Source organism: Selaginella moellendorffii, unplaced genomic scaffold (assembly GCF_000143415.4).
Source record: "Selaginella moellendorffii unplaced genomic scaffold, v1.0 SELMOscaffold_138, whole genome shotgun sequence".
NCBI lineage: Eukaryota > Viridiplantae > Streptophyta > Lycopodiopsida > Selaginellales > Selaginellaceae > Selaginella > Selaginella moellendorffii.
In genome coordinates this window covers 296,480-322,718 of record NW_003314399.1, presented here as the reverse complement: position 1 = coordinate 322,718, position 26,239 = coordinate 296,480, and the positions used below count along the sequence as shown (strand labels likewise).

Sequence of the window (26,239 nt, the reverse complement as noted above, 5' to 3'; positions counted from 1 at the left end):
TCAATGTTGTTTGAGTTTAAGGACTTTGCAATCACTAAAAAGATCTATTTATGATTCCTAGTGCTAAACACATTTGGAATTCATAAACAATTTTCTCCCAATTGTTTTTTAAGCCAAAGAGTAACAATTTAATCCCACTGTGATCACCAAAAGTAATAAAGCTGTTTTTTTTCCTATACTTGTGTTTTTGCCCTTGCCTGCAAAAATAGTGGCAAACAAGCAAAGACAAGAATGTAGGAAAAAAAAAGAATGAGAAGAGAATAGAAAAAAACTTAATTTTGAACTTTAAAAGCGTGAATAAAGATAAACATATGTCACTCTCTCAACTCTACTTTATATACACAGTTATAGGTGGGAGAAAAAACAATTAATTCAATGCAAATGCATATAATAAATGAGTGGGGCTAATTTTCCAACATGTTTAAGTATTATTTATATACTATATGATTTTATAACCATTCCTAATTGTTTCACGCTTATCTATAAAGAGTGTTGCCTAAGTTAGGTCTTTTTTTTTGGATGCATAAAATTAAATATAACTTCATTTTACTTAAGATTCCTTTTTTTGCTCTACCTAGGAAAATACATAAGATGAAACATTTACCTCTTCATTAGTGAAACTTAACCAAGAAAAGATACCCAATTTGAAGCAATTAGTAGTATTTAAACTCAAAAAGGCTTAGCACTAAATATCCTAAGATCCTAAATCTCTTTATATTTAAACCTTAATGAATCATTTCTCAAATTATTCTCTTTAATTACTTACAACTAACATTTTTATCCTTTATATATAAATAAAAAAAATGAGATAACATTTCAATAGACTTTATCACTAATTTGCACAAAATATTTTAAGGAAATAATGCTATCTAGATTGTTATAGATTAGTTAACAAAGAGCTTCTCAATGAAGATGACAATTTAAACTTTTAAACTGATTATGGTGACACTAGGAGTGATTGGGATCTGCAAATAGAAAGTTCACTGTAAACCTATTCCACAAAGACCTTGGCAAATATATAACATTATGATTTTCTTAGGGCTTGCAGCGAATGCGTTATACAACATGCTTGGCAGCAGTCATGCCATTCCCATCACAATCTCTTTCAGCCCTGAATTTGAACATTCCATGCTTGATCTGGGAGAGGGACATATGTGATATTTTGGAATGAAATCATTGCAATGATCTGATATTCTCTCACAGTAGAATTAGTGCTCAATATGGATAATCACCCACCATAACTGGCAACATTTTCCAAAGAACATGAGATAATCCTAAAGCTTCTTCATATATAGCATACCTTTTCGATGGATCTTAGTTGTTCTTATCCATTGTTCACGAATGGTCCTAGTACCAAAATCCATGTGTTTCCACGGCCTCGCTTGATAACTCTTTGTAGCTTGCGAATGGCGTGAACACACAGTTCAATTATGATTCAAGGGTCTTCTAACCATCTCAGGCTAAACGACGCTTGAGGGTTTTAGAGCACGATAGCTCGACCTGGATCATCGGAGCGCTGCTGCTCGCCTCGCTTGCTAATGACGCTTCAGCTCAGTTTGTTCGTGAGTTTAACGCTCTTGCTCAAAACTTTTGTTCTGGGTTTACTGTCAAGACCTTGTTTGATCTCGGCAAGCACTCGGTAAATGCCTTTGGCTTGTTTCCAGACCCGCAGAACAAGTTTGTGTTGGCGCTCGATTCTAGTGGCAATCGTATATGGAAGCTGAGACTGCCACTCTCGCAGAGTAAGCACTAGAGGCTTTCTTATGCTTCGTTTTGTGGTGCCAAAGCTTAAGTATTTTTTTCCTCTAGATAGCAGCTTGGAAGCTTTTGCCGGTTCACACGTGGGGGAGTCCGGCTATGTCGACGGCCCCGCGGCAAAGTCACGTTTTAATCGCCCACAAAGCCTTGCTATTTGCGACAATGGCGCGGTCTTTGTGGCGGATACGACGAACTTGGCTATACGCAAAATCAGCAAGGATGGCGAAGGTAGGTTCGTTTTCTCTTTTAAAAATCTCTAGAACATTTTTTCTGTTTCCAACAGTGACCACCATTGCCGGAGGTAGCTCTCGAAGGCCAGGCATTGCCGACAGCCCGGAGACACAGCTCGTTTCTCAAGCGACTTTAGCATGGCGTGTTCTTGTGGCTCCTTACTCATAGCCGATCACGGAACCGGCTGATTCGCGAGATACAAATCGATGATCCAAAGTCGTGTGATTCAAGTGATTCAGCCGTTTCAGGTGCCTTCTCATCCTTTACCTGAATTTTTTTTCTTTCGATTGGATTTAAAACTCCTGCTTTTTGTTGATTTCATGATCAGGATCACAAAAATGGGCTTTAATTCCCGTAGTGCTGCTTGGCGTCTGTCTGGGGATGCCTCTGGGAGCTTTTATAATTTGGAAGATACTTGATCAGCGACTCCGGCAAGTAAGTTTCACGAGCAAAGCTGGTGACTCTTATGAAAATATTTCTAGGGAGGCGATCAGCTGGGGAACACTGAAAGATTGCTGGCAGACGTTCCGGAGGACGATGATCTGCAAGTTCGGCAGCAGAAGCGAACTTGCTAGTGCCGTCTTTAGTCTTTTCCTGCTTGTATGTCATCAGGCAAAGCTCCTCGCGTCTGTCTTCTTTGGTGTTGCACACGAAGTAAAAACGAAGCCAACTGCGCCTGTCAAACAAGATCAAGACCTCCACTCTCTCCTTGGAAACACGAAAGATGAGCCTCCAGATCTCATTGATTTCATGGAACTCTCTGAACTTGGAATCTTCTGTTGCTCCTTCTCGCCCTTCTTCCTTTTCCGGATTCGAGGAATGAGCTCGAGTGTTTGGAGAAGTTCCAGCAGGAATTCAAGGACAAGCTCAAGCACAGCTAAGAATGTGCTCACACAAACTTTGTTTTTCCACTCTTCTTGAATAGTCCATTGTTTTACAAATAAGTTGACGCTCATGTTCCGGCCGGCCGAGGAGATGGACGTGCTCGAGTTCTCTGAGGCGGAGAGCAATCTCAACCATCTGGTGACCGAGTACCACGCTTCCATGACTACGATGACTTTGGGGAGGATCCAAATCCACAGCGTAAAAAACCATTCTCTTTTTTCACAAAGGCAAAAGTATTACTATTTTTTTCCAAGTCAAGGGTTAGGTTATATTTTCTCGCTTGGATTTTTCTATTCGAGATGTCGGAACGCGCGGTTTCGTCAGGTATGGATGCTTCTCTCCATCAAGAAGCTATGGTCTCTCGCGATCATGAGCCTCCAACGCTTGGCCGCCGAGCTCAAGCGCCCTGGCATGGCGGCCATCACCGAGCTTCACACCCGCGAGCTCCAGCTCCAGCTCCAGCGCATCGAGCAGCGCATGGTCGAGCATCTCATGGAGGCCACGAGCCAGCGCCAGCTTTAGCTCCAGTTCTTCAAGGTGGCGCTCCAGTTCCAGCTCCGGCTCCAGCGCCAGCTGCTTTCGTTCATGCTCGCGGCCACCACCCTGGTGATCGAGCTCCAGCGCCTGCTCTCCTTGATCATGCTCGCCACCACGATCCAGCTCCAGCAGCAGCGGTGTACCATCATCATCACGGTGATGGAGCTCCTCTGGTTGTTCACCACCATCACCATGGTCACCATCACGGAGGCCACCACCATCACCATGGTCACCACCATGGAGGCCGCCACCACCACCACCACCACCACCGTCGCGACGGTCACAACGCAGCGATGGCCACACCGACACCCGCGGCAGTGGTTACAGTGGCTCGGAGGACGCCCTGGTCGCTGCTCCAGCTTCTTCTCTGGGTTTTGGTTGCGATCTTGGTGCTGCTTGCGTGCGTTTTGCTAGTGCGATGGATGTTATCTCGAAGGAAACAGCGCAGGAATGCGATCTTTCAGGACCCTCAGTGGCGGATCGAAGTGACGAATCCTTTGGCAGTTGTGGTGGACGATTCTCTGACTGAGAAGAAAGAGCCCGAGTGGAGGATTAAAGTGCTAAACGCACAGGAGGAAGACGATTCTCTGACTATGAGCTTGTGAAAGTACGGTGCTACCAGCATAGCGAGTGCTCGAGAGGTTTAAGCGGCAGGATTAGTGTGGTCTAGAATGCACTCTGGCTTCGCTCTAAACGGCACCAACGGACGATGCCTTGCTCTCATGAAGTACCGAGGCTGTGATCTGGACGCTCAAACGGTTGATACTGCATTGGAAGACCTGTTCCAGTGTTTGGAGTGAAGAAGACACAGAGAGCTTCGTCGATCTGCAAAGGTTATATTTGTCGCGACAATCTCTATGCAAGGTGTCGAAGCCTCGTCAAGTTTTTAAACGAATACCCCGGAAGCAACATCGTGGACTATCTTGATTGCCGGCTATGCTCAGCACAACGAACCGGACGAGCTGTTTCAACAGATGCTGATAAACTTTCGTGGCAGAACTGAAGGCTTGGGCAGCTCTGGCAATTGGGAAGGTAATTCACTTGATTATCTCCAGATATAGAGACGAAGTCATTGCGTCCGTGGCCAACTCAAAGCGAGAGTATCACTGGTGCTGAGCATGTAGTACTGCGAAGGACTGCCAAGTTATGGTCACCTGCGGCTTTGTTCTGGAAGTCTTAAAACCGGACGGATTGCTTTCACTTCATCCTCACTGAGTGTAGCGATGCTGGCTAGGTCGACACAGCAACCCAGGCAATGAGCTGATCGTAGGTAACTCCAGATCTGGAGCACTTGGTGGTGAGGCTGTCGAGATGGCGAAAACGATATGCTTTATCGACTTTTATTTATTGATAAAGAAGAATATGTGGAATGTTTAAGTAGTTGATTTCATTCGCTAATAATTTATTATTTTAGCAAAAAGAAAAAATTAATGGAGAGGCTATAACTTAAATAGTATGGAAAGGTGGTTTTAAAGAATTATAAGGAATAACTTTTTTTCTCTTTGTTTCTCTTTTCTGTTGACATTTTTGGTTCTGAAACACAAAGTTATCTGAGTGTGTGGTCTAATGTGGATAGCAAGCTTAGCAACTTTACAATGGACTAGGCATGTCAAAGAGAGAGTTAGCATTTGCTAGTTTTTAACCTTGAGTTAGCTTTGGAGGAACATCATGTAGTTAAAGAGCTCTTTATTCTAACTAATAAAAGATGCAAAATCACTTAATCTCCTTCAAAAATTATTCTTCCTTTTTAATAAATAAAAGTAGAAATAAAATTTAATGCATAAAATAATCAGCATAACCCAAGATTTTCGCATCCTCTAGAAAGTTCAAAATTCAGTTTTGTCAATACTTTCTTGGTTCCCAAAACCAATCCATTATTGAGTAATGCCAAGAAAAATCCTTACAACCATTTCTGAGAATATACTCACAACAGTCTTTTGTTCCACCAGCTTTTGAGGACTTGCAGTGATGAGGATCATACTTCTTTAGGAATTCATCCAAGTCTGGAACATCATCTCCCCCAATATTTTGCCCCAAACTCATAATAATTTTACCTTTTTATACACTAGAAGTTTAATTGGAGGAGAAAGAAAAATTAATGGAAAGGCTATAATTAAAATAGTATGGCATAGTGAAGATGGGATACCAAAATGGTTATAAAAATTATAAGAAATAAAGGAGTGTTGCTTTGGCATTTCGCTCTGTTTCAAGCCAAACATGATCACTTGGGAAGTGGAAGAATGTTATAGCCAGACAAGAAGCAAGCTGCAGCCTATGTGCATATGGAGACAAAGTTCAGAAGAAGCTCAAACATTGACAAACATGGCATCATTCATAAGTTCTTGGGACAAAACTCATGCATATAGGGACAAGATGGCTTCTCAAGGCTGCTCTCAAGGATCAGGGGTACGTTTCAGAAGTAGGAGCCATTGCATGGGACATTCACAATGAAGAAATAGAGAAGTCGTTTTGTGGGTACAGCAGGAGGCTGGCTATCATCGTGAATTCAGGAGCAACGATTTGTCATGTAGATCTGCAATGTTTCATCTCCACTCATAGCTGCAAAGGTTGCTTGGCACTTGATCTCTTTTTCCAGCACGTAGTAGCAAGGCTGTCAACTTGAGAAGCGTGCCAGCTGATTCCAGGATGGAAACTGGATTTTTGATGAGCAAAAGAGGTAATCTTAGTTCTAGACTGCAACAGTGTATTAACTTTAAAAAGTTTTATACGCAGGCAATAGATTCCACATCCTAAACAGCCTCTTGGACTCTACTCCCAAGTGTGGCATGCTCAGCAAGTTTTCGCAGTACTTGGGAGCAGCTGAAGGAAATGATGAAGCCAAAAAAGGAATGGCTCTTCATTTGGCAGCTTGCAAGGCATGCTATGATCTTGACATGTTTGTGGCAAGGAATCTGGTGAATCTGTACACAAGGGGTGAGAGCATGGAAGATTTATGTAGGATGGGTGTGAGGTGTGGATATGAAGCCAATGCATTTGTCATGAGCAACCTCATGGACATGTGGAAGCATCAGAAGTATTTGGGAGGATGAAGAACCACAATGTTGGTTGTATGGAATATGATCATCATGGGACATGCACCTTGAGCTCTTCTATCGGATGTAATGAGATGCTGGAATTGCATGAAGTATCATGGGATATACTGAAAATATGCCTCAAAATGTCCTTTGCTCAAGCAAGCTGACAGCCAAACAGTCGCCGGGAAAGCTTCCGGGAAGTCCAACAATGGCAGGCCGCAAATCTTAATGAATATGAACAAGACCATGGAAATAATATAAGGCTACAATTTAATTCAGGCTTAGCAGCAAAGGTGGACATTTTGAGGGAATCTAAACAAGAATCTGCCATTGCTCATCAAATTATATGGGAAGTGTGGAGACATGGCTATTGATTGAGAAGTTTAAGTGCATCACTATCATAATGACACACTTCTGCATAAAATTGATCCTCATCCAAAAGAAATAAATGCAAAGGGATATAATAGTGATATCATTGTTCCCACTATTACCTCTCCTTAAGCCATGATGGTCTGGCTTTAATCTGATGGAGTGTGCTGCCAATGCCTCAAGATAACCTTGAATTCAATTCTGCCCACTTTGTTGATACAATTGGTATTGGAAGTGTATGAGAAAGCCACTGGAAAGAGGTGGTGTTTGGCCCTCAAGTTTTGCTTTGAGAGTTCTTTTGTCTTCTTCTCTTGGAGCAATTGATTCATGCCCATGGCAAAAGACTCTCTAGAATCAGATTCAATGGTGCTTCCAATTTCTTGGCACTTTTGCGCAAAAAGGGTAAGCTCCACATGAAGGATTTTTGAGGCAGCCTAGACACGAGATGATTGGTAGTTTCCTTTAGATGGGGGACAATGTCATTTGAGGGGCACAACTATATTGAAGTGCGAGAAATTTAGTACAGATAAGGCAAACTGAATTTTTGCCCTAGCTCTAGTTTTGGAATATGGATGATTGTAGATAGATTAGTTTCTTTTGTTATGTTTGTTTTTACAAGTTCTACATCCAAGTCAAGTTATACATTGAGTTTATTCACCTCCTTGATATCATTTTGAACTTTTAATTTGGCTTTTGTTTTATAATGACATCATCAACAGTCTCTTCATCTTCATCATGGCTTCATTAGGATTAGCATCCCCTTGTCCCAATTCCAATGAAATCAATAAGCCCTAAATCCCTAAACCATGAAATAGTTTTAGAATATTTTTAGAATATTTTTATGGTTTTTATTTTAGATTTGGTAATTTCATTAAGGATTTCTAAGTGGTTTAACAAAGGTTCTTTATGCTTCATTTGTGAAGAAGTTTGAAAAAGTTGATTTTGTGAACTAGTTATTAAAAATCATGCAAAGGATTTTCGTAAGTTTTGTGATCATTACTTTAATTTTACAAATGTTTGCTAAAGATGCAATGTTTTATCAATGGTTTGAGTTTGGTGGATGTGTAACAAAAAGTCAAAAAAGATTTTATAGCAAAATTGATTAATGCCATCACTAAACCAACTCAGTCAACTATGGTCAATAGGATGGTTAATGAGGTAAACAACATGATAACCAATTACCCAATGCTTTACATTTAGGGAAGAAATAACAATTATTGTATCAGAAGATGACAATAAAGTTAAAAACTTTTGTTTGGACCAATAAAGTGGAGGGTTAATGTTTTAATTTTTACAAAGCTGAATGTTATAGAAAAAGTTGTTCTCTTGTGAAGGGTTAGGGGATGTTAAGGTGAATATAGTGGAATTCATTATAGATACATCTCAAGAGTATTTATTTTTATATTTTGTGATAAAAGTTCAAGAACCTCAAGCTTTTATAAAACTTAATGGTTTTATGCACAATAAACTTCTGAAAACCAAAGAGGATATTTAGACAAACCAAGTTCCTTTACCACCCTGAACTTTAAAAGATTGTGTGGCATCTAGATTAAAACGTAATTTATGGAACAATAAAACCACTTGGTTTCTCTAAAACCACATCTTATCTTTTAAAGAAGAGAAAATGATGATATTTCATCCCTAATAACTTTATTTTTGGACTCAACTTGACTAAACATTATATTTTCTGTTTTTAATCTAATTTAAATTTTTTTTATGAAAGAATACAATAATGACCATTTGAACCTCGATCCACTTATAATCATACATAGTAAGGATCCACTAGTGTCGTACTAAACAATTATAAACCAATTTATTTGCCTTCCATAGCAAGCTTATAGGAAATTTATTTTCACTTATGATACTATAGTAATAACTCATCCAATAAGTTAACATTAATTTTGTCAACTTATGAAATTGCTAATGTGTCTAGTACATTTTAATAAGTACAAGCAAAACTTTATACAATACGGTAAATTAACTTCCTAAGAAATCCAAATTCAAAAGTTTACATTTGGGGATTATATGCTTAAATTGATATTTGGCATATCATGAGACTTAACCAAGAGAGGATACCAAATTTGAAACAAGTAATATTGAGTGAACTTTGTAGTATTTAAACTCAAAAATGCTTAGCCCTAAATATCCTAATATTCTAAATCTCTATATATTGAAACCTTAAATTTTAGATATTGTTCTTTTTAATTACTTACAACTAAATTTTTTATCGTTTATATATAAATAAACAAATGGGATAACATTTCAATAGACTTTATCACTGAGGAGAGAGAAAAAAATGGAGAAGCTATAATTAAAATAGTATGGAAAAGAGGTTTAAAAGAGCCTAGTGGAGATGATGGAGAGATTGGTCTGGGATAACAAAATGGTTTTGAAGAATTATAAGGAATAAAAGAGTGTTCCTTTGTTTCTAGACGTTTTTGGTTCTGTTGCTGGGAAATGCAAAGTTGTCTGAGTGTGTGCGTGTGTTGTATGTCAAAGAGAGGGCATTTGCTAGTTTTTAGTCTTGAGTTAGCTTTGGAGGAATGATATCAAGAAGGTTCTCTAATACCATCATGTTTTCTGAAACAGCTTAGCTAATAAAATCAACTATAAGTCTTAATCTTACCACATATTCTTCCTTTTTAATAAATAAAAGTAGAAAGTATAAAATAATCAATATAACTTCACAGACCAGCTTTACAGAAAGTTTAAATATAATTTTGGTGTCAATACTTTCTAGCTCCTATGGATTGACTGCCAATATCTATAGAAGCAGGCTCCCAAATAATGAATATTCATTTGTGTTAGGGTAAAATTTATAAATTTGGATATGGTCTTTTATTTTGACTTTATTTTCGGGCTCAACTTGACCAAACCTTAAACTTGCATTAGTAGTCTTTTTATTTTAATATATAAATGACTACTTGAATCAATAAACTAATCCTACAGTCTTGATTCATCCACTAATAATTATAGGAGGTTTATTTTTACTTATAGTATTATGGTAATAACTTAAAGTAACCACTGATAAACTAACATTAATCTTTCTAACTCAAAGTGTAACTTTAAATTGCTCACTCACAAGCTTAAGCATAACCACCAAGGGGAACAAATTAAGATTTAAGTTTCAGGGTTTTCAGTTATTGAACAAAGGGATAAAGCCAAACTCTTAAGCACACAATCAAAAAGTAAAATAATAAGAGTATGAAACAATATTAAAATTTAGAGAATGTAATTTTTCAATACTAAGATTAATATATAAAATAAAACCAAATATATTCTAATGCTAATTTTGGCATATTAATGGTATAATATAAGGACATAGATACTCCACTAGCTAAGGAGTTTGGGTTTAAACAAAATTAGATGCAGAACAAAGAAAAATATACCTTGTTAAATAGGTTGGTCACAAATGCCTCCTACTTATTATCCTTTCTATACATTTGGACCCCCTTAATATGAAAGCTAGCTTTAGGCTTTCATCCTAGTTTTAAAAGTTAGTTTTTAGGATAAACTTACAAAAAATTTAAATATAAAATGACATTATATTGCAAATTTGGATATAAGAATAACATTATCATGTTTGAGACATTCTTTACATCTATAAATATACCTAATTGACAAATTTAGACACTTTTTATAAATAACTAATAAGACCAAAATGAGACTAATGCAAGGGGCAGAAAAACAAGAGTGTTTGGTGGACACAAAATTTTATTATATAGTAAACATTAAGGGATTGGAGTTAATATTTATGGATTTTCAACACTAGTAAGTGCAATCTAAATATATGAGTTTTTTAATCATTATTCTAAATATGCATGACTAATGATAATTTAGGATTTCTTTCCTTATGCCCTTTCGATATAAGTGGATATATGTTAACTAAATTATTAACTAACTTGGGTGGAGATTGATAAAAGGTCTAGCAATATTAACATTTTGTTATTGTGGTAATAAGAGGATAGATTTGTTGATTGGTAGCTTTTGATACTCATAATTATATTTGCAACAATTATGAGTTTTTAGTGATGCTGTTTGATTTGACAAATGTTTCTGTGACTTTTTAGAGGTTGATGAATTAAATTTTACAGCCTTGCATAAGAAATTTCACAATTGATTACTTTGATGATATCCTAATATTTAGCTTTATAATAAAAGAATATAAGATCCATGTATAAAGAGTTTTGGAATTCTTGAGAGACAATGAACCCTACTTGAAATTATCCAAGTGTGGGTTTTTCTTAGAGGAAATTGAATATTTTGAGCATTTGATTTCAATACATGGTGTGAGAGATGGTTAATTGGTATATACTTTCGATAGTGCATGATTTTTATAGTTTTCTTGGTATGACTAAAGTTTTTTAATGATTTATAAAGGACTTTTTAGAGATAACTATTTTTTTAACTGATTTTCTCTAGAATATGTTAAAGTTTGCTACTATTCATAATTGGAATGACAAGTGAAAAAATTCTTCAAAGTTTTACAATGAAATTAACCTTCTCGAAACAAAGAGTTACAAGCATAATTGTTACTATAAATAGGTGGTAGTATTATTTATATTAATTGGACTTTTATATGGATTCAGACCATCAATTTCTTTTGTATTTCATTGTCAAAATTATCTTCAAGGTTGTTTTGCTCAGTGACAAAAGTTAAAGAAAACAAATGAACAATTTAATATATAATCCTTATAATATGAAATGTAATCTCTTGAATTTAAGGTCATCCAGCCTAATATTACTCAAACTCAAAAAATCTTAACCCTAAATATCCGAAGACCTTTAACTGATTGGAAAAAAAGATTGCATTTTTATTTATATTTAACCTCAATGGCTTTCAAATTATTCTCTTTAATTGCTTATCACTAATTTATTTTATCCTTTATATGTATTTGAGAAAAAATGGTATAATATTTTAGTCAACTTTATCATTAGTTTATATAAAATATTTTGAGGAAATAATGCTATTTAGAGGATTGTTTGACAAAGATAGTTTATTTATTTCTAATGAAAATGAAAATTTTCTTAAGTGTTTATAAACCAATTATTCAGTTTTTATGGATTGCTAGTTGACATTGTGAGTGATCAAGATATGCAAATAAATTCATGCAAATAAAGTAAATACAAGTGTATTCAGAAATGTGGGCAAGCCCTAAGAAAATCTAATGTGAATTCAGCCTTCATGTGTCATGGGAATGGCACGACCCCCGCCAAGAGTGTGCTTGATCTGGGAGTGGGATGTATGTGATATTTTGGGATGAAATCATTGCAAGTAGAATTAGTGCTTGATATGGAGAATCACCCACCAGAACTGGCACATTTTCCAAAGAACATGAGATCATCCTAAAGCTACAGCATACCTTTCTCGAAGTTGTTCTTATCCATTGTTCATGGTATTTAACCAGTTAGGAAATGGAAACCATCTCAGGCTAAACGACGCGGTCGTGCCATTCCCATCACAATCTCTTGAAGGCTGAATGTGTTTTAGAGCACGATATGAAGAACAGCTCGGCCTGGATCATCGGAGCGCTGCTGCTCGTCTCGCTTGCTAGTGACGCTTCAGGCCAGTTTGTTCGTGAGTTTAACGCTCTTGCTCAAAACTTTAGTTCTGGGTTTACTGTCAGGACTTTGTTTGATCTCGGCAAGCACTCGGTAATGCCTTTGGCTTGTATCCCCGAGGAACAAGTTTGTGTTGGCGGTCGACTCGCACGCTGAAAAGTTTGTTTTTCCAGTTTCTCTATACGAAAAAGTGACAGTTAGTTTCAGCAGGGTATGACACCATGCATCGATCGCAAAGAGTGCCTCCGACTGATTGACAGTTGCAAGACGCTGCGCACTGCCCAGGAGCTTCACCTCAAAATCAAGCCGCTCCTCAAAGCTAGCGACGTTTTCCTGTCGAATCGCCTCATCCATATGTACGGCAAATGCGGGAGCGTGGATCATGCTCGTCGGATCTTTGACGCGAGCGTCGTGAGAGATTCCTTCACCTGGAATCTAATGCTCACTGCCTACTGCAGCAATGGGCATATCGACGAGGCTAAGAGCGTCTTTGATGCGATGCCAAAATGGAACATTGTTTCTTTTAATTGCATGCTGGCTGCATATGCCCAAAACGGGCATATCAAAGAGGTTGCTGGATTCTTTTTCGTGTTCATACAAGAACGTGATATTGTTTCATGGAATGCAATATTATCAGCATATGCCCACAATGGGTATCTTGATGATGCCAAACAAATATTTGATTCCATGCCAAAATGGAACCTTGTGTCGTGGACTGCCATGGTTGCGGTATATTCACAACTGGGATTCTTCGAGCATGCAAGGCGGTTACTGGAAAGTATGCCAGAACAGGACCTCATCTCGTCGACGGCCGTGATCTCCGCCTATGCACAGAATGGACACGTGGAAGAAGCCAAGCGGTTGTTTTACGAGGACATTCCGCAGCATAATCTTGTAACATGGAATGCCATGGTTGCGGCGTGTAGCTTGAATGTCCAGGAGGCCAAGGAGGTGTTTGATTCCGCCCCGGAAAGAGACACGGTGACGTGGAATGCCATGCTCTCGGCTTATGCTCATAGTGGGCATCTGCAAGACACGGTTGACGTGTTTAGCTCCATGCCACAGAGAAATGTAGTCTCTTGGAATGCCATGCTGGATTCTTACGTGGAAAATGACGAATGGAAAGAGGCTAAATTTTTATTTGATAAAATGCCAGAGTGGAACATTGTATCATGGACGTCTATGCTCTCAATATTTGCGGCAAATGGGCATACTAGTGATGCAAAAGATGTCTTTGATACGATGCCAGAGAGAAATATTATCTCCTGGAACACCATGCTAGGTGCATATTCCCAACAAGAGTCTGTAGAAGTTGCCAAAAGCTTCTTTGATTCTATGCCGGAGCATGATGCTGTAACTTGGAATATCATTGTGGCCGCATATGCCCAAAGAGGGCATCTGGAATATGCACAGAAGCTTGCCACGGACATGCCTCAAAGAACTCTGGTATCATCTAACGCGCTCCTGTGTGGATATTCCCAGCTCGGGCATATGAAAGACGCGTGGAAAGTCTTCCACGCCCTGCTGGAGCGTGACGTTGTGACGTGGACAGCCATGCTGGCGGCATATGCCCAGAATGGGAATCTCGGGCAGAGCCAGAGGATTTTCGACGCGATGCCCGCGAAGAATGTGGTGACGTGGAGTGCGCTGATTGCCGGCTACGCCCAAAACGGGCAGCCCAGGACGGCGCTGGAGCTCTTCCACGTGTCGGTGCTATATGAGATGCCAGCTGGCACGCACTTCATCTCGGTCATGCTGTCGTGCAGCCACGCTGGCAAGCTTGGCGCGTGCCGGGCGTCCCTCGTGGCAATGACGCTGGACTATGACATGAGGCCGGAAAGCCAGCACTTCTCGTGCATGGTGGATGTGTTGAGCCGGTCGGGGCATCTGGAAGATGCCCGGGACTTGATCGCGAATATGCCTTATCTTCCGGACGCGGCATACTGGAGGAGCTTGCTAGGCGCTTGGGGGAGGAGCGGCGATGGGAATGGCGCGGCCGCCGCCAAGAGCGTGCTTGATCTGGAAGGTGGCGATGGAGCGGGATACGTGCTGCTGGCCAATGCCTGCAGTGCGTGAGCGATCGTCCGGTGCGATCTAAGCATGGATTTCTTGTTCTCAGGGTCGCGATCGATATTTTGTGTTGAAATCACCGCAAGGATCTGATATTCTCTTGCAGTGTGCTGTCGATCGCAGTAGAACTAGCGCTCGATCGATAAAGAAGGTATGAGATCGATATAAAAGATTTAGCAAGATCAAGCACGGAATTGGCAACATTCTCCAAAGAATCCCGAAAGAACACTAAGATCCATCGAGAAAGGTATGATATAAGGATGATCTTCCCGAAGATCTCTTCGATTTGTTCCAGCTACTTTGAGAAACTTGGTGCTCGAATCTGGAGTCCAGCATTTCTCTGATGGTGGTGGCGGAGCTGAGGCTCTTGTCGAAAGCCTCCACGACTCGCTCGAACCAGATGAGCACTCCCGCGGCATTCATCGCCCTCACGGCGTTTGCGAGGCGGCAAATCACCTCCCTGGTGCCAATCGAAAGCTCCTGCTCGACCTCATCGCCTTGGTTCGCATCGCCAATCCAGACCCTGCCATTGCAGCCGAAGATGATCTCACTTGGCACTCCTTGGCGTGGAAGACATGGACGTGCTTCTTCATCTTGAGCAGGTATGGTTTCACCTTGACAGCTTGGCCCTTCTTGAGCTGCGAAGAACGAATAAGTTTTCCAGGAAGAACAATTCTCTTTCTCACAAACGTTTCCATAGGCGAGCTTCTGAAACGTTCCCAGTCTGTAGAGCTCCGCTGGCCAGCCTTGATCGGCCTTGGTGATCTCGGCCTGGGTAGATAGAATCGTGAGCGTGATCGAGGGAGAAACACAAAAACAATCCTGATGACATCGGTTTCGACGAGAAAGTTTCGCATGTTGAGCTCATCCGCGGCAGTTCTTCGTCGCTGGATCACGGACAGGCTCGAAGATCACGAAGAGAATCGACGTAAGTTACCTGGATGCTCGCTGGCAGATCCACAGACGATAGCTCCAATCGAGCATGGCGATCGCAGCTGATGTCCACCCTCCAGCTCCCTTGCGCAACCTTGCAGAAACGAAGAAATCCTTGAGCCAACGCTCACTAGCGAAGAACACATCACCTCTACAATACGCCCGATCACGACATGGCCCTTCTCCGGCTTGTATCTGGCAAGAACAACGAAAGAAAAACATTCCAGCGAACTTGGAAGAAGCAAGCAAACCTTGTCAAGAATGGATCGACTGTGATGAAAGAGCCTTGGGGCCGGAGAATTCCACACACGGTCGCGCGGATTTCTCCGCTCACGCTCTGCGATCCATGGCCACTAGTGGAGATTATCAGAGAAGCTATGCGTGATTGATCTTCGCTTACCTTGAAACGCTCTCCTTCCCAGGGATTGCGAGAGAATCCCCAATTACCACCACTTGGTCCATGAGCCCTAGTTTGCTGTCGTTGATCACGGAATGGAAAGGCGCGGCGGTGGAAAGATGATCAATGCTTGCTCACATTGCAAGGGTTTAGGGTTTTAGAGGAGGGAATGCGCCTTCTCGCGATCGTCCGGCGATACTCCAAGGTAGGATCTCTCTCGGCGCTGCGATCGATATTTCTGTGTGGATCCATCGCCAGGAGCTAATGCTTGCTTGCAGTGCGCGAATGCGGGATCGGCGAAAGAGGTAGAGGAAAAATGGGAACCTCTGGAGTGGTAAATTTTTGTTCTTGTTCTCTTGCAGCTGGGGAATTCTTCTCGGGGGAGCGCTACCATTGGTGCGGTGAAGAAGGTGCGCGAGAGATTTGAATGAAAGATTTGCTTGGTATAAAGAGCTAGCTTCTTTCTTTTCTTGCAGGATCATCCACGGAACCGGCGTCCAGGGAAAAAGAAGGTAGGAAGTTTTTCTCTTGGAGTCTAAAGTTTGATGTTCTGGCAGGATCCTGGCAACACTGCGGAGGTTCTAAACGAGAGGAACGCGGACGTTTTCAAGGTGAATACAAAACTTTGGAAGTTCTTCGTGAGTTTTTTTCTTTGCTTCTTTCAGGCTGAAAATCCAAACGAGAAATGCACCAACGCGCTCGTACCTCGGAGTTCTCTCGAAAACACAGTTGCTGGACCGGCAAAGAAGGTGCATATTAGCGGGAGAAATGGCGATAAGATTGTCCGGGAAGCGCTCAGGATGGTGCTGGAGGCCGTCTACGAGCCTTACTTTCTGGTTTACTCCCACGGCCATCGCCCTGGCTTGGGAGAGCACTCGGCTCTCAAGGAGATCCGGAGATGGGTCGGCATAAGCTGGTTTCTCAAGTTCAGGATCCAGAGCTGCCGCGAGAGGAAAATGACCAAGAATCTCCAGGACGAACTCCGGCAGCTTGTTGGAGACATGAGAGTCTTGAGGATGATCCGGGGATCTGTAGAGGAAGGGATCCGGTGCCGCGTCCGAAAGTCGACCAATCTGGGAAGGCTCCTTTGCAACGTCTACTTGCACAAGTTCGATCTTTCAGTCGCTCACAACATATCTCTCTACAAGAGGGGAGAGATTCCGTGCGTGACGATGAAGGATGGCCGTGAAGCGAGCATACCATTCAAGCGTGAAGGCGTGAGGCACATTTTGATCGCCAAGTTTCCGGAGTATAGAAGGCTTTGGTACGTCCGGCATGGAACTCAGTTCATGATGGGCTTTATCGGTACGAAGGAGGACGCGAGCAACATCTTCTACGACGCCAAGTTTTTCATTGAGAAGCTTGGCTTCAACATGAACAAGAGGAAGTCTGGATCGATTGCGGACAGCATGCAAAACCCTGCCAGCTTTCTCGGCTTTCGAATAGTTTGCGACGATCCTGAAGGTTTCTACAGTCCCAAGAACAAGACCGAGTCGGAATGGAAGAAACGCATGGCTAGACTGGAACTCATCAAAGAAGGAGATAGGTGGCGACGGGTCATGAGGAAATACGTCCATGCTGGCAAGAAAACAGTTCGCCGAGCTTACGACGAGACATGTACAGTTCAAATGGACGTCACAAAGGGATCGGACTTACTCCAGCAAGTGCTTAAGAATCTCAAGGACACCATCGTCGGGCCGGAGTACCGTAACATCTACCACATTATGAGTCCGAGGGAGATACTGTTGAACAGGAGGACACAGAAGATTTTTCCTCCAGAAGTCACAGAAGCTGCGAAGCAGTTGGAAGCTTCACTCAAGTCCTTTGTCGATGAAAAGAAGAAGCAGAGAGTGGCGGCCCAGAAACCACCAAAGCCACAGAAGCAGGCCAAGGAGCCAATCGTGAAGCCAACAATGACACCACCAGAGTTTTACACTCCCATCCGGAACATCAGGATCATGCTCAATAATTCCATGTTCTTGATGCGGGGAAGGCCGACGGTTCACCGCTACCTGATGCACAAGACAGAGATTGAAATCGTGGAGGAGTTTGCTCGTGTGGCCAACAGCATACTTGACTACTACAAGTGCTCGAAGAACTTGGACCGGGTGAAGAGGATCGTGGATTACAACTTACGGTTTTCCTGCCTGAGGACTCTAGGTGCGAGGCATGAGACGACTGCACAGAAGATCAAAAACGTCTTCACCAGCGAACTGATTGTACCAGTTCAAGACGGAAACAGCATAGCATTGCGAAGGCCTTATCCGTCATCAGAAGCGATCGAGAAGATCATGCAAGGCTTCATGGCTCGGGACAATCCTGCTCCACCGTGGAAGGGCCTGCAAGTCTACAGCAGGGCTCCTCTCTAAGCAGATGTCCAAGTACGTAAAATCTTTTTTTTTTCTTTCATCCCGACTGGATGTTTGACAGCAGAGTGGCTACAGCTTGCGAGTCCATGGAAAACAAGGGTGCAAGACGACAATGACTTTGAAGACGTCGGTCCTACATTATATTCTCTATTTCCGATTTTTTTCTTCGGAAGGGCCGGGATCTTTGTGCTTCCCATGTCCTGGGAGCAGTGAGGAGGGCATGGATATTCGAGGGGGATGGTCTTGTTCTGAGGTAAGCTATCATGTTCGGCGTTTTATCTATTTTCTAACGCTTTTGGATTTAAGCAGCTCTACGTGAAACCCGGAGTACAATTTCCGGGGAGATGTGTGAGGAGTCAAATTGTCTTTCATAGTCGGGTTCCTACAGCCTGCAAGAAATTCCAGAGGTTAAATCCTGCAGCAGGGTCCCAAGAGGATCGACCAAGGTAATGCAACTGGTGGTGTTCGATTGTTAATTGAAAGTTTTCGCAGGAGTACAAGTGTGAAAGGCAGGAGCATCAGGAGAGAGAGCGCTGAAACAACACCAGGCAATGGCACGCTTGTGGGAGCAATTGCGTTGATTACTGGAACCAGCATTGGTGCTGGAATTCTGGCAGTACCAGCAAAAACTATCGCAGCAGTGAGTCCAGATTATTGTTTTTGTTTTTCTTTTGTAAACGTTATTCTTTCATTTTCCCTCTCAGGGTTTTATTCCCTCTGCAAGCATAATGACTGTTTCTTGGATCTTTTTGGTTTTGGAGGCTTTTCTTCTGGTCGAAGTGAACTTGGCTCTGATGAGCAGCAAAAAAGCAAACCATTCACTGTCGAAAGTCATCTCTCTTCAAACTATGGCCGAGACAACTCTGGGCAGCCGAGGAGGAATCCTTGTTGGAGCGGTTTACGTGCTCCTCACATATGCACTTATAGTGGCCTACATTTCCAAGTCAGGCGAAGTTCTCTCCCTGTTATTTCACGTCCCAAGACAGATAGCGGAAGTTTTGTTCGTCGGCGTATTTGGATATTTGCTTCTCTCTGGCGGAACCAAACTCGCTGACCGAGCCAATCAGTTCATGACTGCGGGACTGATAGGTGAGGTGAAGTCCTTTTTCCAAAGAAAAAGTTTTTTCTTTACAAGAAACCATTCTGCAGGGCTCTTTCTCTTGCTCGTCATTGGAGGCTCTAAATATGGAGACTGGGCAGCTCTTTTGCATCAGAACTGGAACACGGCTCCAGAGGCTATTCCCGTTATTTTTCTGGCTCTGGTTTACCACGACTTAATTCCAGGTATGGCGAAAGCGATGAACGTGTCCTCGATAACATGAAAGGTTTTGTAGTCATTTGCACATATTTGGATGGCGATGTAAGGCGGATACAGACGTCGGTTATCGTCGGCAGCGCGATACCTCTGGCCATGCTTCTGTGCTGGAACGCTGTAGCTCTTTCTCTCGCTTCTACGTCTGGGAATGCGGATCCTCTAAGTCTGGCTATTCAGTAAGCTCGTATTTTCTTTCTTCTTTTCTGCAACAACGTTTGTACATGCAGGACCTCCTTCGCTGTGCAGCTCTTTTCTCTTCTAGCCGTGCTAACATCCATAATTGGCTCCGTGCTCGGAATGTCCGAGTTTTTCATCGAGCGGCTTGGGAAGTCCATCGCCATCTTACTTCCAGGCGAAACATTCTTTGATGATGCAACGTCCCCGAGGCCAGCGCATATAAAACTCGTCTCGGTGGCATTGGTTCTCGTTCCTCCTCTCCTGCTCTCACTAAGTATCTCAGACGCCTTCTTCACAGCTGCAGACCTGGCGGTAAGCTAAAAGAAAATCGTTTTCTCTGTGCTCTAAGATGTCGCGAGCTGATGCGCTGAAACTTAACGCAGGGGGGATATGGCATGACCACGCTCTATGGTGTTCTTCCACCTGTAATGGCGTGGGGACTGGCCAAAGAATCTGGAAACTCCCAGTATCCTGGCGGAAGAAACTGGATCACAAAGCGTGGAACCTTGGCGGTTACAGGCGTATGTGCTTGCGGGATCATAGCAGGCCAGCTGATTCTCGACTTATCATGACTCCAAGTAAGAAAGTTCTCAAGTTTTTCCTATTTCTCCATTTTTTTAAAAAACTTTTGTCCAGCGGCTTGGCATGGGTGATCCGTGACTCTTGGCTGTCCCACTGTTTTTAGTCAGGCAAGCACGCATAAGGGCCTTAGGAATGACCCTATCCATCGGGATTCTTTTACATTCTTTGTGGTGGCGAACACACACACACACACAAGGTTTGGTCTCTTTCCTTGGTATAAATTCCTTTCTCCTCTGTCAGGGAGAAACAAACAAACGCGTAAACTGCGCGCAGCTTTTTCTCTCTTTTTCGCTACTTTTGTGTGTGGCGTTCTCGCATGAAGCTGCTTGGTCCTCGTCTCCGGTTCTCTCAGTAAGAAAACCCCCAGATCCAACTTTTTTTTTACTTTGTTTTCTTGCGGTTCTTCATTCGCTGTCCTGGGGAAAGAAAAAAATCCTTTCATCTGCGGTGCACTGCACTGTGAGCTCTGGAGCTCTGGAGCTCTGAGTTGAGTTGAGTAGCATTCTTCTACAAGACAAACATATGGAGGCACAGCGTTTTCAAGTTTAGCTCCAATCACACACAGGATTTAAGCGCCCTCTGAAAAGTCACATGTGTTTTTTAGAACTGGTGTACGAAGAACAAACTAATGTAAGACTCTTTCACACGCAAGGGGGTAACTTCCAAAAAGATTACCTGGTTTTTAGTGTGTATCCACGATGGACGAGGACGTTTGAGCAGTGAAAGCACATAGTTATGGGTTTTATGTGACCACTCCACCTAACGGAGAAGAGGTTATTCCTTGCAAGTTAATGAACACAGAGCTATGGTTACCTGTTAGAATCCATGCAATTACGTAAGAGTTGCCACGCGTGGAAAATCTTGCGTATCACGCCACAGCCCTTGCAAGTTGCAAAGATAATTAAGCAAGGAATAGATTGGAAGCTTACCTCGATAATCATGATAAAGCATTTACCACCACTCGGCATCACGCACAGGCCTGGCTCCTGTCAACCCGCGCAGTTCTCCGCCTTATGTGTGGTGTAGGTATATAAACCAGGCGAGCACATTCGAGTCACAGGTTTGAGCTAAAGCACCACCACTGCTGTGCTCCTCGCTTGCATTTACTCCTCGAGAGGCAAAAAGCATATAGCACTTGCGCTGGAACTTGCAGGATAGCTCTGTGTGGAAACGAAAGAAAGAAAAAAGGAAGGGAGAAAAGAGTGTGTGAGCTTGAGCTCAATCTACCTTTTGCGTTCATGCGTGGTGCATTTCCTTTAGACCTTGGAAGACAGCGGCAGAGGTGTTGCTGCTAGAGCTTCTGTCACGAAAGGAAAGCGAGTCAGCGATGGGAATGGCTCAGGAGTCGAGCGAAGAACAATCAACAACAGGAGAAGAGGGAAGTAATAATACTCACAAGAGCAGCAGCAACAGCCACGCCGGCAATGGTAACAATCTCCTCCAAGTCCTGTCCCAGAAGAGTCCCCTGCGATGTGGAGCTTGCCAGCGACCTTGCACTCACAGCATGCGGGACGAGACCGTTGTAAACATCCCGCACGTCAAGCTCTACAGCGACGAAGACGACTCGCCTCTCCACTCGCCGAGGCGCTCGGTCCCGTACGAGATCCAGGTAAAGAACCTCAGCTATCATACAGTCCCCAGCAGAGCGTCCACCGGAGTAGCGTGCTTCGTCCCAAAGAACTACTGGCCGGAGCTCCTCCAGACCAAGACCATCCTCCGGAACGTCAACTGTACTGCCAAGCCGGGTGAATTGCTCGCAATTGCGGGGCCGAGCGGAGCAGGGAAGTCGACCCTCCTGGAGATACTGGCCGGTCGCATCACCCCCGCGAAGAACAGCAGCATACTGGTGAACAAGCGGCCAATGGAGCTGAGCTCCTTCCGGCGGATCTCCGGCTACGTCATGCAGCACGACTTGCTCTTCCCGATGCTCACCGTGGCGGAGACGCTCATGTGTAGCGCGCAGCTCCGGCTTCCTTCCAGCATGCCCGCGTCGGCCAAGCGCGCTCGGGTGGAGCTGCTCATGGCGGAGCTCGGGCTGCGTGGCGTGGCGTCGTCGAGGATAGGCAGCGACGCTGTCCGTGGAGTCTCTGGCGGCGAGCGACGGAGAGTTTCTATCGGAGTTGACGTGATCCACGACCCGGCCGTACTGCTCCTGGACGAGCCAACTTCCGGCTTGGACTCAGCGGCGGCGCTCCAGGTGGTGGCGATGCTCCACAACATGGCTAAGTCCCACGAGAGGACCATCATCCTCAGTATCCACCAGCCGGGCTTCCGGATCCTCGAGCTCATTCACTCCATCGTGCTGCTGGGTCCAGGACGGATGATCCACAGCGGGAGCTTGCAGGAGCTCTCGGACAAGCTCTTCGCGGCCGGCCACAGCTTCCCCCCTCAGGTGAACGTTGTCGAGTATGCCATCGAGACCATCAATCTGATCGAGGCGGACAGGGGCTGCGACGGTATCATCGCCGAGTGTTTCAACGTTCCGGTCTCGAAAATGCGCTGCTCGCTCGAGGACTTGTTCAACCAGAGAGTGCACGACAAGTCGCCACCACCACCGCCACCATCGGTTTTTGCTGCTCCTCGGATCGTCGACAAGCCAACTTTCGCCAACTCTCGATGCAGGGAGATCTTGTTGCTGTCTAGCCGGTGTTGGAAGACCATATGGAGAACCAAGCAGTTGTCGCTGGCGAGAACTGCGCAAGCGCTCGGTGCTGGCTTTGCTCTCGGCTCGGTGTTCACCCACCTGGGACGGAACGTCGTAGGCGTCCGGGAACGCTACGGCTTCTTCGCCTTCACTCTCACGTTCCTGCTCACGTCGACGAGTGAGTCACTGCCGATGTTTCTCGCGGAGCGCCAGATCTTCGAGCGTGAAACTTCCAGGGGAACATACAGGGTCTCGTCGTATGTGATCGCCAACACGCTCATGTTCCTGCCGTTCCTGTTCGTCTTCTCGCTCCTGTATACGGTACCGGCGTACTTCCTCGTTGGCCTCAACCATTCCATTGAAGCGTACGTCTTCTTCCTGCTCGATGTGTGGATGGTAGTGGTGGACGCCAACTCGATCGTTTCCTTCTTCAGCGCACTGGTTCCGGACTATATATTGGGGAACACTCTCGTCACCGGTACTCTTGGAGCGTTCTTCCTCTTCTCAGGCTACTTCGTCCCCAAGGATCATATTCCCAAGTACTGGCTGTTTATGCACTACCTGTCCGTCTTCAAGTACCCACTGGATGCGATGCTCATTAACGAGTACGAGTCTCTTTCTGACGTGTGCTTTGCGAAAGTCTGCAATCTCACGGGAAGAAGTGTGCTGGTCGAGTCCGGCCTCGAGCATTCCAGCAAGTGGATGAACCTGGGCGTTTCGGCAATTTTCGCCGTCGTCTATAGACTTCTCGCTTACCTTGTACTTCGGTTTAAGCCCCGGCATAAACAACAGTAGTTAAGTCATGCAATAAGAATGACGTACTTCCAACGTACCTGTTAGTAACGGATCTTCTCTGTTTAACTGACTATCTGTCAAGTAGGGAGCGAGTGTCCGAAACTTTCAAAGTTCATGATGGCGTAATCCCACGATCCCAGGCTTTTGCTTTCTCACTCAATCCCAGAAACACCTGTTAGAGATGCATTGAAGAAACAGTTGCTGTCAGGCTGCCTTAAATTAACTGCAGTTAACACAAAGATTGCGTGATCAGAGAATGTCCGCAATGAAAAAACTAAGTTTACCGTACAAAAGGAGCAGCCGAAACTCGATCAACCAAATGCTCGAACAATGATATTGGAAAACTTTCATCCGGAAACTTTATTTAACCTGGAACGGTTACTGTACAAAGAGCAACATCTACACGATGCCATCTCCCGTTCAATAATCATCGCCCCTGGACAATACCTCTTTGCACGTTGGCCGAAGTAGGACCGTGTGCTCAAATTGAGCAACGTAGCTACCCTTGATATCGCATAAGGGTGGATATGGCTGTAAGACGTCACGTACTTAGTAACAGCACAACCATAAGGGAAACGTCGACTTACCTGGACGATGCCAGCGTCACACAGATTTTTCAAAGCCATCAAGTATTTCGTCTCACCCAGCCTATCCAGATACCGACGACAAAAAGCCAGCGTTGAAAAGTTTTTGTCGATGGTTGCCAGCAGCTGCTTTGCCCGTGGCAGCCTCAAAGGAACATGACCGACGTCGAAATCCTTCATGTAGTGACTGCATTCCAAATCTTCTCTCACATAGCCTTTCCCTGCAAAAACAGTTGTCGACAAAGTACGGCGACCAACTAAAATTGCAAACCAGTGGAGCCAAAAGTCTCGATGGCATAAAATTCTCCTTCTTCCATTTTTGTTTGTTCTCCTCCTTTGACAATAGGAACAGATTTACCCGCATGTATTTGATATGGTCCTATGCTGTGACCGTTCAAATTTCTTATACTTTTCACTGTACATTCAAAATAAAAATGTTTTATGAAACATAAGACATAAACGTTTACCTTGAAATGTTTTGCCATTTATCTCAACTTCATAAGACTCCATCACCTCTTGAATAGCAGCGCCAACGTCACAAAGCCTCACATCGATTCCCGTTTCCTAGAAATGCATCCAAACTACGTTAAATGAGGGGTAAATTTGCAAAAACGTACCCGAATACCAGTGTTCGTTGCTTCTCGCGCAGCCTCCAAAAGAGGATCGAACATGGGATTGAAGGCAAGTGTAAACGCGCAATCGATTATACGCCCTGAATAATACATTTGAAAACTTAGATTTTGCAAAAAGAAAAAAAAAACAAACCTTCGATATGAGTTCCGAAATCCAGCTTCATAACATCATCGTACTGGAGTACTGTTTTGTCTCCAGCATTTGGTGTCCAGTGCGCAGCTACCCTGAGCCACCAAAATATTTACAAAATTTTATCAAGATAATATGCGCAGTACCAATTTAAAGAGCAGCCAGTTGGAAATGCAATTCCCGCATGCAATCCATTTTCAGATATAAGTTTTCGCACCATGTTTTCTAGTGTTTCGCAAATATCGACCATTGCAACTCCAGGCTTTGCGTACTTGCGAATGTAATTCCGCACCTAGCATATGGAAGGAATGAAATTATAAAATTGTGCATCGCATTTTTTTAAAAAGGTACCTGACGATGTACTTCTGCGGCTTGACGAACTTCATTATATATGGGCTTCTCTAGCCTTTCCAATTCTCGTTTTTCTTCCGATGTTTCTCTCCAGAGGTTGCTGTCACGTAGAAGAACACGTATAAAGCATTAGTGAGGAAGTCAGTCGATTGTCTTACTCATCCTTGTAGTGCTGTATCTCTCCGACAGGAAACTCTCCGGATGGGAAGAGATCAGCTACAGCAACTGATGGAGGATCTGTCTGCTCAGTCGCTGCTTTCTTCTTCCTGATAAAATGTTTAAGCATCAGTAAACAAACACCCCAGCGTAGTGATTTAACGTACTTGGATTTCTTCTTCTTCTTCTTTGTTGCTTCAGCTGAAAGCAAAGAAAAGGTGAAAAGGAATGAGCCTGGAGCTGCCCAAAACAGCAAAGCTTTCCTTACCGGATTCATTTTCGGGCTGATTCTCATCTTCGTCGTCTTCCTTATCACGAGCTAGAGCTTCGTCAGTGCTAGCAGCGACAACGGCAGCAGCACCGCCCTTCTTCTTCTTCTTCTTCTTTTTCTTGGCTGCGACGGCATCCTGCGCCAAAATATCGCATCAAAATCCAAGAAACAACGCACAGGATTTGGCATACCGGTCCAGCGCCTGGATCCACAACCTCCTCAGCAGCATCGTCTGGCGCATTCTCATCCCCCAAGTTCATCGTCTTGAGCGCCTCCGCCTCATCCATCGCGAAAAACCCTAAATAGTTTAATACCTAAAAACCTGGCCACGTAGGCAGTGAAGGCAAAGCACCCGCATTTCTCTCTCATGACCTTTGCCATTAGAACTGACGAAAGAAGGCATCGACGGCCGGGATTCGTTTCTTTCCACTCAACGGACCGCCGCGATGCTGCCAA

At 43.6% G+C, this 26,239-nt stretch overlaps 6 protein-coding genes across 11 annotated transcripts; 4 read left to right on the top strand and 2 right to left on the bottom strand.

The window, feature by feature from the left end:
• The first annotated feature begins 12,314 nt into the window (after positions 1-12,314).
• Positions 12,315-14,453, top strand: LOC112343191 (pentatricopeptide repeat-containing protein At4g02750-like). The gene is made up of 2 exons (XM_024666275.1): positions 12,315-12,503; positions 12,588-14,453. The coding sequence occupies exons 1-2, from the start codon at positions 12,315-12,317 to the stop codon at positions 14,451-14,453; spliced, it is 2,055 nt and encodes a 684-aa protein (XP_024522043.1).
• A 179-nt stretch (positions 14,454-14,632) lies between these two features.
• On the bottom strand, positions 14,633-15,850 carry LOC112343199 (exosome complex component RRP4 homolog). 4 transcript variants are annotated; one of them, XM_024666300.1, is made up of 6 exons: positions 15,781-15,850; positions 15,632-15,733; positions 15,530-15,575; positions 15,385-15,474; positions 15,138-15,334; positions 14,633-15,085 (listed from the first exon to the last, which is right to left on the bottom strand). In XM_024666300.1, exons 1-6 carry the CDS (start codon positions 15,840-15,842, stop codon positions 15,058-15,060), a joined length of 525 nt encoding a protein of 174 aa, XP_024522068.1. In that variant the 5' UTR covers positions 15,843-15,850; the 3' UTR covers positions 14,633-15,057. The 4 variants fall into 4 exon arrangements, with proteins under 4 accessions (XP_024522068.1, XP_024522067.1, XP_024522066.1 ...); XM_024666298.1 differs by having other exon boundaries at positions 14,827-15,085; positions 15,134-15,334; XM_024666297.1 differs by having other exon boundaries at positions 14,827-15,334.
• Positions 15,851-15,917: 67 nt separating this feature from the next.
• On the top strand, positions 15,918-18,293 carry LOC112343197 (nuclear intron maturase 3, mitochondrial-like). Of its 3 annotated transcripts, XM_024666292.1 has the most exons (7): positions 15,918-15,982; positions 16,056-16,082; positions 16,140-16,187; positions 16,254-16,289; positions 16,335-16,388; positions 16,443-18,158; positions 18,222-18,293. In XM_024666292.1, exons 1-6 carry the CDS (start codon positions 15,947-15,949, stop codon positions 18,144-18,146), a joined length of 1,905 nt encoding a protein of 634 aa, XP_024522060.1. In that variant the 5' UTR covers positions 15,918-15,946; the 3' UTR covers positions 18,147-18,158; positions 18,222-18,293. The 3 variants fall into 3 exon arrangements, with proteins under 3 accessions (XP_024522060.1, XP_024522058.1, XP_024522059.1); XM_024666290.1 differs by having other exon boundaries at positions 16,335-18,158; XM_024666291.1 differs by having other exon boundaries at positions 16,335-18,158; positions 18,211-18,241.
• A 502-nt stretch (positions 18,294-18,795) lies between these two features.
• Positions 18,796-20,901, top strand: LOC112343198 (tyrosine-specific transport protein-like). Its single transcript, XM_024666294.1, has 6 exons — positions 18,796-19,235; positions 19,296-19,430; positions 19,481-19,637; positions 19,689-19,950; positions 20,022-20,216; positions 20,275-20,901. Exons 1-5 carry the CDS (start codon positions 18,875-18,877, stop codon positions 20,208-20,210), a joined length of 1,104 nt encoding a protein of 367 aa, XP_024522062.1. The 5' UTR covers positions 18,796-18,874; the 3' UTR covers positions 20,211-20,216; positions 20,275-20,901.
• Positions 20,902-21,037: 136 nt separating this feature from the next.
• LOC9630155 (ABC transporter G family member 4) lies at positions 21,038-23,946 on the top strand. Its single transcript, XM_024666289.1, has one exon. It carries the CDS (start codon positions 21,548-21,550, stop codon positions 23,657-23,659), a length of 2,112 nt encoding a protein of 703 aa, XP_024522057.1. The 5' UTR covers positions 21,038-21,547; the 3' UTR covers positions 23,660-23,946.
• Positions 23,947-23,995: 49 nt separating this feature from the next.
• LOC9630184 (methionine aminopeptidase 2B) lies at positions 23,996-26,107 on the bottom strand. Its single transcript, XM_002992568.2, has 12 exons — positions 25,975-26,107; positions 25,781-25,919; positions 25,680-25,713; positions 25,515-25,622; positions 25,357-25,456; positions 25,152-25,297; positions 25,009-25,100; positions 24,861-24,955; positions 24,711-24,807; positions 24,515-24,658; positions 24,247-24,464; positions 23,996-24,190 (listed from the first exon to the last, which is right to left on the bottom strand). Exons 1-12 carry the CDS (start codon positions 26,068-26,070, stop codon positions 24,080-24,082), a joined length of 1,380 nt encoding a protein of 459 aa, XP_002992614.2. The 5' UTR covers positions 26,071-26,107; the 3' UTR covers positions 23,996-24,079.
• Positions 26,108-26,239: the final 132 nt, after the last annotated feature.